The sequence below is a fragment of the Pterocles gutturalis genome, unplaced genomic scaffold (genome assembly GCF_000699245.1).
Source record: "Pterocles gutturalis isolate BGI_N339 unplaced genomic scaffold, ASM69924v1 scaffold46436, whole genome shotgun sequence".
Taxonomy (NCBI): domain Eukaryota; kingdom Metazoa; phylum Chordata; class Aves; order Pterocliformes; family Pteroclidae; genus Pterocles; species Pterocles gutturalis.
In genome coordinates this window covers 15,611-28,212 of record NW_010102174.1, presented here as the reverse complement: position 1 = coordinate 28,212, position 12,602 = coordinate 15,611, and the positions used below count along the sequence as shown (strand labels likewise).

Here is a 12,602-nt window from a genome sequence, read left to right as displayed (position 1 = left end):
TGGCCACAGGATTTACTAGCCTATGGAATTATTGATTGGCCTTTGAACTAGAAATGTATTTTTTCTAATGCTTGTGACTAGAAGACAGCATTGTAGTGTTCAGCAGCTGGAAGAACAAAACTAGACATTGTACTTCTCTTTTTATATGTCCCTAGTCACAAAAATAAGTGTTGTTCTTTCAGTATGGTCCCTTGTACTGATGATGGTTGCTGACGAAAGCCCGCAGAGACACATTCCTTGATGCATTTCTTTAAAGCTTGCGCCTGGCTGCTTCGTTATCCTTCATTCAGTTCTCTTTTGTGCTAGAGGTGTCTGTCCAAGCTTGCAAAGAGGTGGCTACAACCTATGAACTACTTGATTAATTTCACTAGATACTAATTCAGAAACCAATGATACTTTTAAATATTAACACATCCATGCTCATCAAATTGTTTAAAGAAAAGTGTCCTGCTAAGAAACTCCTACATGACACAGTGCTCCTTTGGAACAGATGTTTTGAATACCACCTGTGCACGCTGAAGTGAAGTACTTACTTTTTTGTTATTTTTAGTGAAGAGATCAATTTTTGCCTGTCTGCAAATAATGTTTCAGTCTTATCTTTTACCTACAGCCAAGCTCTTGCAAGTGTCCATTGTGTATGCTGATCAATCTAAAATATTTTAAATATCTTATGAGGTTTTTTAAGGGGGAGCTTTTCTAGTTCTAGAAGCATGTACATGAGATAATGATTTTTTTCTTCTTTATAGCAGCTTGCAAATGGAGATAGAGGCTTTGAGAATGTGGAGCTGGGTGTCATAGGAAAGAAAAAGAAAGTTCCAAGGAGGGTTATTCATTTTGCAAGTGGAGAAACAATGGAAGAATATAGCACAGATGAAGAGGAAGATGAACAAGAGAAAAAAGACCTGTTGCCACCTGTAGATCCTGTAGGTATTTGACTTGATAAATTGCTGCTTCTGGTTTATGGGGTAACTATGCACATTGTATACTTTAGTTTTTGTGTCACAAATCTGATTTAGTATTTAGTATTAAAGATTCCCTTAATTTGATTGGCTCTAGGAACTGAGAAATCTGTGAGAAGTGTTCCTGAGAAGTTTTGACCTGGAGCCTTCCTCCACTGAAGTGGCCCTATTAATTAGAAACGAGTTTAATTTCTTCACAGTTCTTGTCTGTTCTCTCCAGCATTTCTCCCTCTAATAGTATTTGCTTGGTGTGTCCTTGATTCATACTGTTGTTTAAAAAAATGTGCAGGGAAGGCATTTGTTTCCTTATGTTTGGTGGCAGTGGAGTTTGATATAATTAAAAGAGTATAGAAGGGAAACAAACAGATGACTTGCAGAAATAAAGGAAAACTGTTGTTATTCATGATATGTGAAGAGGAGGTTTTAAAGGACCTGCCTAGTCCATGTATGTGAAGTTCATCTGTGTTGTAAGCCATTGCTCGACCTGTGAATGGAGTCTCTGTGTATTGGTCCACATTCAAGTGGAGTTCTGACAGGTAAACCTGTCTCCCATAGCATGTACTGTAGCTGCTAAAGTACATTTTCCTTTTTGTCAATGCTTCTGGATCTATACTTAGAGGTAAAATTAAATATATAATCTGTTTTATTCAGTTGGTATGTCTGACAATCTATTTTGTAGCAGTAGTGTATTTGCAAAGCCCGCAGCTGTGTGTGCCGGCACTGGCGCAGTGGTTCCTCACCCTCTGGCAGTCAGTCCCAGAGCAGATCCACATCCCTCTTGCCTCTCTCCGCATCTCCAGTCTCAGTTTCTTTTATGACACTCCCATGAACTGGTGTCCCTACCACCTCTTTTCTGTACCCTCCTACAGCTATTCTTACCCCAATAAATTGGGTCTGTGGTCTTACTCCCTGCCTGCCAGCAGGGCTCCCTTCCTGGCCTCTCTGGGCTTGGTTGTCTGTCCTGAGCTAGAGGTGGAGGCTCCCAAATAGGCTGGGTCCTTCCTGCTGTGCTGGAGTGAGGCCAGGCAGCTGGGAGTCATTGCTTTGTGCAGCCGCTGGTCCTGACTGGTTGCCTGCAGGAGGCAGATGCTGGTGTAGAGCTGCTTGTTGCCACGCTTCAGGTAAGAGCCATTGAATGCATGGAAACCGGCGCCCTGTTTTCTACTTGACATTGTTGTTGAAATGACTTCTGCACCATTGTTTGGGAATCTGCAACGAAGAAATGCTGTGGTTGAAGCTCTCTATTTACCGTACAGTGGTGGGCCCTGTGGGGTTTTTTAATGTGCATATCCATCCTGGGAGAGCTTGGCTTTGTTAAAAGGACGGTAGTGGAGAGTTTGACTTTTTGCTCATTCGCTTCTGAAGAAGTAGTGGACCATAAGGGGTTTGCTTTGGGAAGGACTGACAATCAGTTCTTTTTTCCCCATCTGTAAAATGAATTTATCTTGAAAAAAAAAAAAACCCCGTGGCTTGAGAACTGAGCTGCAGTGAGACTCTGGGAATTCAGCTGGGATTGGGGTTCCAAGCGATTCACAGGTGAAGCTGTTGCATTTCACCTTGGATGGACTGATGGTACCGCTGTCTCTTTCTTGCTAGGCAGTTCTTGTATACAACGAAAAGGAACATTAGCCTGAGATCAGGTAGATATCATCAGTATAAAATACACCTGAAGTTTATAGATTGAAAATAAATGTATTATACTCGTAAACAAAGAGTAGATGTCAGGCTTTTTTTTTTTCCTTCCTAAGCATCTATATGAAGAAATGTAATAACTGTGAAACTTACTGATTATTATGGTAGTGTTCAGGTATATTCAGAGACAGATCTGTTCCCCACTATGCAGATCATGTCAGACATCCGTGGATGTGTAAGTGATTTTTTCCCAACTATAATTAGCAGGGGACCAGATCTATCCATTTTTTGGTGCCATTTCCTCTCAGTAGGAGAGTTCCGCTGTGGTGCAGTGATGGAAGGCTCCTGAGCCTTGATGTACGTGTTGCGAGGCCAGAGATGTGCAGGCGGCTGTACAAATGGACACTTAACTAAAGAGCCCTCAAATGTGCGCAACAGCCGGGAATGCTGTGTGATCCTTCTCCTGCCTTCCTAATACAGATTTTTTTTTCTCTGAATACTAAAAAAGTATATTGTATGGCACAGTTAAGATTGCTTTATTCTCCTTTTTTAGTTTATGAAATCCTTAATTTTTATTACACTTTTTAATAAAAGGACCCCCCAAACCAGAATAGTTTATTGTGGAGCACAGTATGCCTTATTATGTGTTGCTTTTTGCCTTGACAGAATAAACTTGATTAGACCAAGGGTTGCCATTAAGTGACGTTTACCTTATCTGCTGCATGCTTCGTGTATCCCAGCTGAGCCAGTCAATTGAAGAAATGTTAGTCCAAGCTGAGCTTTGATGTTTTAGCCAACAGTTGCCTTAAAAATGTTTTTATTGTAGGATTTCTATAAAAGCAATTAAATGGTCAGTTTGCTGAGACCAGCATGTCTAAAACTTGTTATCTCAGTTGGGATACGAAAAAGTATGTTGTAAGTAATAGCTGTTTCTGGTCCAATTTATGTTTAGAAAAAGCACATTTAATATTTTGAATAGAAACTTTGCATCATGAAATTTCAAAGCTCAGCTGGTATTGGCATCCTGGCAGCTTCTGAATGAGTTTAAGGGAAACAAATATTTTGCTGTGTTGTAAAGAAACGTCTTCAGTAAGTACCTTGGTTTAATTGTGTTTTAGAGCTAAGCAGACAATCACAATATCTTTCTTACTAAGCAACATTTATATATCCTGGTAATATGATAACCAAAGTGCTCAGTGTGATGGACTGCTGCCACTCATAACGAAACAAATCCTCAAAAAGAACTGGGTCTTAAATTTTGCTTTGAGACACAGGGTGTGCTTAATAAATTTTTTCCTGGATTTTTTAGATAATAGCATTCAGTACTATATGAGTATTCTCAAATTAAAAATTAAATGCTATAATAACAGAAATGCTTTCATTTTAACTGTGTCTTCTGTCCTAAAATATAGATGGTTACACTTTATATGCAGATCTCCTTTTGCTTCTATCCAACAAAACTTTGTTTTGTAGTAATTAGATTTCTCTAACCTGTTGCAGAAGATAATCTTTGTTTATCCCTGGAGGTCTACTTGCTATAAACTCTTCGTTGCATTCACCTGTTCCAGAGTAGGCAGAAGGTGTAAGTCTGTAAGTCTTTGCAGAGCAACCGTAAGCAATGTAACTGTGGGTGATAATCTTAGAATTCATCCTGAGAACATCTCTGCAACAAAGGGCCAGAAGATATTTAATTTTATTAACCTTCAGTGCTTAGAAAGGTTGAAACACATTCCTGCAGGAAGATTATCTTGATACCCTGTAGTTAAAAGGAGCTTAACTTCAGACAGCAAAAAGTCCTCTCTCGAGGACCATCAAACTCTTAATTTTAAGAATTTGGGGATGAGGGAAAAAAATAGTCACTGACCAAATAATAGCTACTCATAATATGGTAGAAGCTTTTTGATGGAGGATGGTGTGTGTGTTTCTGATCGTTTTCACTGGCTTGTCTTAGGTGCCACAGTTTTATATGGAGCGTACACTGAAGGATGTATTATAGCAAAGAGCAGTCAATAATTAAATTGATTTAAAATGTATCTATTTGGTGGTGTATATTAACAAATACAGGACTTGTTTTTTCTTAAATTGGGAAATGATTCTGTTCCTCATTTTGCCATTTTCTTTGGCAAAAGAAAACCCTATGTTCTTTGGAAAGCTCAGGTGTTACTAGGGGCTGTAATCTGTCAAAAATATAGATGTCAATGGTTTAGGAACATGGTATGCTCAGAAGTTCAAGGGAGTGTGTGTGTGCTCCCTTCAGCAGCCCCACACTAGGAAACAAAGTTACATTCTGTTGTTGAACCAGAGCCATCTAGATTTTATCAATGGCTGAAGCCATTATGTTCATGCCGACTTATAATACAGGCCTTGGATTAAAGTTGTACATTAATAATTTTTGTAATTTAAGCCCCAGTTGTTATAACCATTGTGTTTTCCATTTTAAACAAAAAAAAATAGTCAGGATAGCTGAATAGTGTAATTAAGCAATGTAGAAACCTATCCTAAAGAGACTGATGGCAGGAGAAATACTGGTCCCTTACAGTAAACCAGTGTCCTGTGTTTCATGCTGCTGCCCCTTGTTTCCAGTGAAGAAATACAGTATTATTGTGTCCTTGGTGTTGATTAAAGACTGAACATTAAGCCGTCTCTGGCCAAAGGAGGTTGACATACAGTATCTGGGTATGTGGTTCTCACTGAATGTTAGTAGGACCTGACTTGGGCACGGTTTTCCAGCATTGATCAAAGCTTTAAAGCTACTTCACGGATCTGGATTAATTTGTACTGAGCCATTGCCTAACAGCCCAGTTCCCATCACCCAAATGGTTCTGGTTTTCTCAAGTACCTCTTCTCACCTCTGGTTCACCATTTTTTGGGGTGCTCAGGGAAACCACCAAACTTACCGTGAGGAAGGGAAGGTGGGGGGAAAGGAGGATTGTTCCTGGGACGTGTTGCCTTGTTCTGGGTTGCTCTTGGTGGTTTACCTTCCAAGCCATAGCCTTTCTCCTGTTGAATTTGTGTGAAGTAGCTTCTCTCATGGCTTTATATTGCCTTTTGAGACACTTGAAAGAATGCTCCTTTTTTTAATTGAGGGGACTGGCAAAGCCTTGCTTGCCAGGGGTGAAGAAGTGTCTGGTGGGGCTTTGTCAGAAAGCAGAGGTTCCCATGAAGCTGAACTTAGAAGTGCTCCTGACACACCAAAGTGGTTTTTAATTGTGGTGGGGGAACAGTAGATAGACAGAACCTCTGTGTCTGCCAAGCCTCAGATGTTCAGGACATTTGTGTTACCACAAACACGTTAAAATATTCTGTATCGGAGTTACTTTTGTCACATTGAAGTTCAGCTTGTCTTTTCACCCTTAAATGTTCAGGGGGCTCTTGTAGCTTCTTGCTTACAGCCGCACAGCAGGCTCTTGTTTGTCCTGCGCACTGTGTGAATGCTTTTTAGCCTTGTCACCTCGTTATGAAGGATTGTACAGAGCCTCCTCAAGGCCATTATTTGCACCTGTGGCAACAAGCTTTTCCAGCACTTTTCTTGACTTCTTTAACTGAACAAACTCTGAAATGATTGTCGTTAGTCTGTCTGCCAGCTGAGCGCGTAATCAACAAGCTGGAGGTGCTTTTGTGCAAGCAGGATAGCAGCTGGGTTTGCTTACACTTTTACCTTGGCAGGACATTTTCCATACCCACTGCCAAAAATATACAGCAGCTGGCTTTCTTCAGCCTGCCCAACTTGAGTTTCTGGCTTGACGGATTATTTCTTGTATTTCTTGCTGCAGTGATTTGTGGGGGCCATGCTTGGAAAGCACTGAAGTCTGGTAGCTTGTGTGCGTGTGTACTGAGGCTATACCAACTAGTCTCTGCAGCTCTATTATTTACAAGAATATTGGTTATCCTGTACAGATATCTGTTAAATACGATCACAGAAAATGGTTACTATCAGACAGTTTCTAGCAACACATTATAAATACATATGTAACTGAGCACCAGCTAACGGGTTTCACTCAAGATCCCAGCCCTGCAGCTGCACACAGATCTCTCATTCCTCGTTTGCTCCCCACGCTGTGTGCCTTAGTGTGCAGGTGCCTCAGAGAGACTTCCTTGCTCACATGCAAATGCTTGAGGTGATGCCACTGAAGCCCTGTTTTGTTCATTTTGGGTTCCTCGTTGTTCACATCGCCCCAGGCGCTTTGCTTCTCAGCCCTGTTCCTCACTCCCTCAGTGGTCTGCAGTAACTCTCCCTCCCTCAGGGTTCCTGGTTTTGTTCTTCAGGTGCAATTCCAAATGATAATTCCTATCTGGCCGTATATATGTGGAAGCAGCCTCTTGCTCAGGGACCACACTGAAGGTTTGGTTTAGATTGGTTTTAAACAGTCTTTTGCAGTTCTCTCATTATTGTAATGAGGGACTGCTTGGTGAATGCACTTCTCTTTTTGGTCTGATGGAATTCAGAACATTATGGAAAAGTCTTTTTAGTTACAGGATTTACCTTGGAATTGAGTTGGATGCTCGTCATTTCCCAAGTCTGGGAGTGGGAAACAAAAACCAGTGAAACAAATGTTCCCAGGTATAAACTGTGGTTATATCTTCTGGTGATACCTTGCTTCAGATGTGCCTGGTCTAGACTTATTTTAATGCAAAAATAGTGTGGAAGCTGGCAAACAGGAAACATTGCAGATCATTCTTCTCAATCCATTTGAGCTTTTGTGTGTATTGTATCTACGTGCCATGAACATACAGCTATACGTATTCATACTACTCTTGTTACAGACAACACTCACATGGGGACCCTACTTGTGGTTTCACATGCTGCGAGTTGCCACATCAACCTTATCAGGTATTGCTTTATTTAATTCTTGGGTAAACCAGTAACGGAATGTTGAAAGTTGCTTTGGCAGACTGTAAATCATCTTTGTGAGCTACTGGCCATTTTTTTTCAAAAGTATGAATGAACCTATATTTTAATCTGTGAAGACATAGTCTCTTGCCTTAGGCATGTTTTGTTTTCTTTTTACTTTCAATCAACAACACTTGAATGGAAGAATGAACAGAAAATACCCTTTTGCTGAACATTTTTTCCCCCCTTTTTCTCCACATGGAAATAGGGTAGTGTTGGCAAGGGAGTATATCAGCTTTCTGTTAGGTTTTGCATGCAACCATTTTGTGTGATGTTACCTGAAAAGAATGCTGTTTGGAGTAACTAAACTGTCAGTTTTTATGAAGAAGACAACTAGAAATTATCCCAAGAACACATCTAGTCTTGTGCTTTACAACAGAATTCTGAGGTTACAAAATAAACAAAAATAAGACTATTGCCAAGAGGCTTAAATTCACAGCACAGAAGTTTATTTGACCTGTGGATCTCATAAAATTTTGTGAAGTTTTAAAAATGTTTGTCCTAGTCAGTGTTCTTCCCAAGGTCTAAAGTATCTGTATTGGGTTTTTTTGACAAATATTGTGGGGTTTCTGTCATTGTACACCTAATTTTGAGTATTTTTTAAAACTATTTGCAGTCTATTAATTAACCTACCCTTATTTTTAGAAACACTTTTTCTCTGAGGTACAGTGTATTCTATTCCTTGTCATATCTGTTCTTCATACAGAAAGCAGATACTGCTTTCCTTTCTTCAGAAGTTTTTTTATGAATTTAAAGATTAGTACTTCCTTCTTCCCACTTCAGTTTGGCATCTTACATTTGTAATTTGAACTGGTCTTTTGCACAGAGCTCTGGCTGCCAGGATATCTATAAAAGTAGTTATTGTGAATATTCTTTGAACCATTCAGTTGCTAACTTGTAACCTGTTTTCTCTGAACATGACTCAAGTCATTCGCATCCTCAGGGCAGATTTGCAATTTGAAGTGCAATGTGTTTGACTTCTTGCTGGCCTTTACTCAAGAACCACTGCTGTAACCATCATTGTGGTAAAGAGCCTGACTGACACAAGCCCAACTGTGCCATACTTCAGACTGTGCGCTACCTGTTCTATCAAAGTAGCTCCCTGTGGCCTCTGGCTTGAAAATTGAGACAGATGAAACCTAAATATTTTATTAATACATTAGAATGCAAAACAGAACATTGTTCAAACTGCTACTGACTTGCAGTATGCGTATATCAATAAATAATTCTCTAGTTCACTGGTGCCATTAGACTGAAGTGCCAATACTGTTTGTAGCCATGTATTTTTGTCTAACCGTAATTTTCAGTTAAAGTTCAGTTAAAGGCTTACCCTTTAACTGATCCCCCAGAAAAACAAACCTAGATCCAAAGCTGAAGCTAGCAGAATTCAAACAAACATTGCCACCATCTAGATTTTCATTGATTTCCATGTTCTTCTCCTTTTGTTCATTCTTTAAGAACAATTATTAGTATGTTCAGCTAATCATTACATGGGAGTCGTTTAGCCTAGCAGATTTTGGTGTTGTCTTTTGAGTAGAGTAGGACTATGGAAAACAATTCAGGAAAGATGATGATACCTTTTAAAATAAAACTATGCTTAAGATTTTTCTTCTAGCTACTAATTGTGTGTAAACCTCTTTATTTTTTAGTGTGTGATTTCCTTGGGGAAAAGATTGCATCTGTTCTGGGGATAAGCACACCAAAATACCAATATGCCATTGATGAGTATTACAGAATGAAGAGAGAGGTATGTGTATGGGGTGGGGTTCTTGCCCTCTTTTTCTCCCAGCTTGCCTTCCCTGGTATTTTAAAAAATGAAACTTTTATTCCAGCCCTAAAGTGGAGTTTTAGAACTTGTATTTCAGCTTGCCTTCCTTTTTCATTTGACATGATTGGTGCTTGCTTATCTGTCAGCCTTTTCTCATCTACTCCTCAGTCTTAGAACTGGCTGGATCCTGACCACTGCTCTGTTTCCTTCTCTTGTTCAATGCATTTGTAAGTCAACAGTGTGAGAAAGTTGTATGGAGTAGACTGGACACCATAAATAGGTGGCTGCTAGGAATATACTTTCTAACTCTAAAACTTGTTCAATGAAGTGTCAAGGGTAGATTGAACGTGCTGTTACCATTTGTTCTAAACCATAACTGGAAATGACTGATAAAGCCAGTGCTTTATGCAGACAAAACCCTTAATAATCTTCATTTGGAAGAAGTGGGAAACATATTTAAAGCTTTACTGCTTATTTTTCGATAGCTCTTTATTATTAAGAGCTGAAAAAGCTTTAGAGAAGGTAGAACTATCACTATTGCTATTGACTAAAAACTGCTTATCTAGCCATGTAACATTTTTCCTGTGTTTATTTAACACAGTTTAATCCCTCACGTTTGGCGATTATCTTTTTTTTTTTCCATAAAGGGAATTTTGGGATATACCTCATCTTATGATCAACTGTTGACTGTGCTCTAGTGGAACAAATACCCTTGCTTTGTAATAGGAACTGGTATGTTCTTATGGAAAGACTTAAAGTGAATGCAAGTAAGTGGTAAATAGTAGTTTATGAATCTGGTTATCTATTTTTAGGAGGAAGAAGAAGAACAGGAAAACAAGATGTCAGAAGAAGCAGAAAGACAACATCAGGAACAGCAGAACAAGCCACAAGCTGAAGTTCCTGTCCAGACAGACCAGCCTGAAGCAACAGCCTGTACTTCATTCATGAATGTAAACTTTGAAAATGAGGGAGAGGGCCACTCTGTTGGGGAAAATAAACAAGACGTAGTTCCTGTCCCTCCTTAAGCTTAAAGCTCTGTATAATGTAGGAAATAGGAAGTGTCAGGTGTCACAACCTGGCTATAAGGAAGAGGAAAAATAGGATTATACTTGTTCAGTGAAATACAACTTCTATCATTCTTATTGATCAGGAGAGGGCTAGGCAATGTCTGTTCAGTCTGTCTGCCTAATAAAGGCTGAAGCATTCTGGCAAATTGCCACTTTAGTTAAAATGAAAATTGCACTACAAACATTTGGTCTAAAATTAAATATGTGAACTAATTTCTATGTAAGGTAAGTAAAAATGTCTTTTCTTTGACATTTTTAGATGCAGTGCTGTTTCCTACTTCTAAACACCTACTTCTGATTTGCACATTGTTTGCAACTTGGCTCTCTATGAATAGATTAATAGGAATCAATATCCTGTAACTCAAAGTCATTATAATAGCCTTTGATTTCCCCTATTTATGTCACTGTTGTATGCATGTATTTTTTTTCTGTTATTTAACACAAGAGATAATGTTAGATTTAAAATTAGATTTAAGGGTCCACTGACTTTTTTTTAATTTAAAAAAACCCCAAACTTCAAAGGAGGCTGTATGTACCCTTAAGAACTTGATTAACAAGTACCAGCACTCTGGGAGGCAAATAGTGCTCAGCTGCTCCATTCAGTGCTGTAGCAAAATACAGAACTAGCATCAGTGTAAGATGCTCTCACTCCAAGTTCAAGAATTAAGAGATTTGCCTGCTTGAATACTTCTTTACATGCTCTGAAAGGTCCTGGGAAATAAACTACAGTCTTGCTAAATTATACTGAATGCATAGGACACTGTGGATGGTACCAGTCTAGAGCTAGAACTTTTTTGGACATAGATTACCTGAGTCAGAGTACATGATTAACCTAAACAGACTATTTAATTACCAGTAAGGGATGTGCCATCACAGATGTTTTTCTCCCCTTTAGCACAATACATAAATAGCTAGAAATCACAAAACCAAACTTATGACTCTTTCCTAAATAAACAAAACACTTTGTTGCTATACTGCAACAATAGTATTTTTAAATTTTGTCTAAGTGAAATGCAGGTAGCTCCAGAACTTTTAAGTAGCCCCAAATACCAATTATGGGTATTTTAACTGCACTGACTGCTGTGCTACTTGTAGCTTGTAACAGGCGAATGGTTAACTTTGCAACAATCGGGTGTCAGTGCCCCAGTCGCTTTCTGTAGAGAATTGTTGTAGACAAAGGAGAAGAGAACCTGCATGAGTTACCATGTGAAACATTACTTATGTCCTTGAGACTTCCAAAAAAATTTTTAAAAATAGTCTTTGGTGAAATTTTGTGTTGGGTATCATCATACATCCCTGGTCTTGGTCTCACTAGCAACTAAAGAGCCTGATGTACCATCAGAGGCCATGTAACTTGGCTATTAGTTTCCAGAGTTCAGGTATGTATTTCAGACACCCCCTCTAACTGAACTACTGACCTGTAGAGCACAAATTCCTTCTCCTCTCATCTGATGTTGGCACTCCAGCATTGGAGAAAAATTTTCTGAGGAGGATTCAATCATCAGTTCTATTTGAACTGTTTCAATGCTCTGCTCTTTGCCTCTTTTTGAATGGTAAGACAAAGGGTGATGACAGCTGTGTAAAAATCATTCCTTAGCCCTGAACAGCTCCAAGGGAGAGCTTGGTTCAACACCTGGGGAATACACAGAAAACCAGCTATACTGTCAAAGATAGAAAGCCTCACCTAGCTCAAGAGTAAAACCTTTACAGCTGAAGGATGTCAGAAACTGATGTCAGTTGCATTGGTTTTTTTTCCTCTCCCTATCTGTTACATAAGAAATGCTCTCACTGCCTGAGTTTAAATTTATCTGTATAAAATACTGTATTACTTACTGTGCCTTAACTTAATCCTTCCTTCAGTTTTTTGCAAATTGTATGAAAGCGGTTACTTTCATAATGGTTTAATTTTTCTGTAAATGCATTAATTGGTTATTTTATATTTAATATTATTTTTGAACCAGAAGTTGGCTATGGCTTTTCCTTTAAAAGGGTGTGGTCTTTGACACTATGCCTGTGACGGTGTGCCTGTTTGCTGTTTTCTGTTGAGTCACACATCCTGGTGGAATATTCAAGCACTGAAATTCAAGATACCATACTACCTCCCTAGCCCCCTCCTTACAAGCTTATGGAGTACTTGTTGACGTACTCAATGTGTTCACCACTACCTCAAGCTAATAAATAGTGCAGGATTGCAACCACCTCTGGCCTGGAGCTATTCTAACTTTATCTGAAAGTTAAAACATTTCTACAGCTTTGTTAAAGAGTTAAGATTTTTACTGCTTTAA

General features: G+C 39.0%; 1 protein-coding gene across 1 annotated transcript; it reads left to right on the top strand.

Moving 5' to 3' along the window:
• Positions 1-746: 746 nt before the first annotated feature.
• FAM177A1 (family with sequence similarity 177, member A1) lies at positions 747-10,681 on the top strand (the record flags this gene model as incomplete). Its single annotated transcript, XM_010085432.1, has 4 exons — positions 747-923; positions 7,356-7,422; positions 9,132-9,229; positions 10,063-10,681. Coding segments are annotated over 4 exons (555 nt in total), but the record flags the coding sequence as incomplete, so codon positions are not given.
• Positions 10,682-12,602: the final 1,921 nt, after the last annotated feature.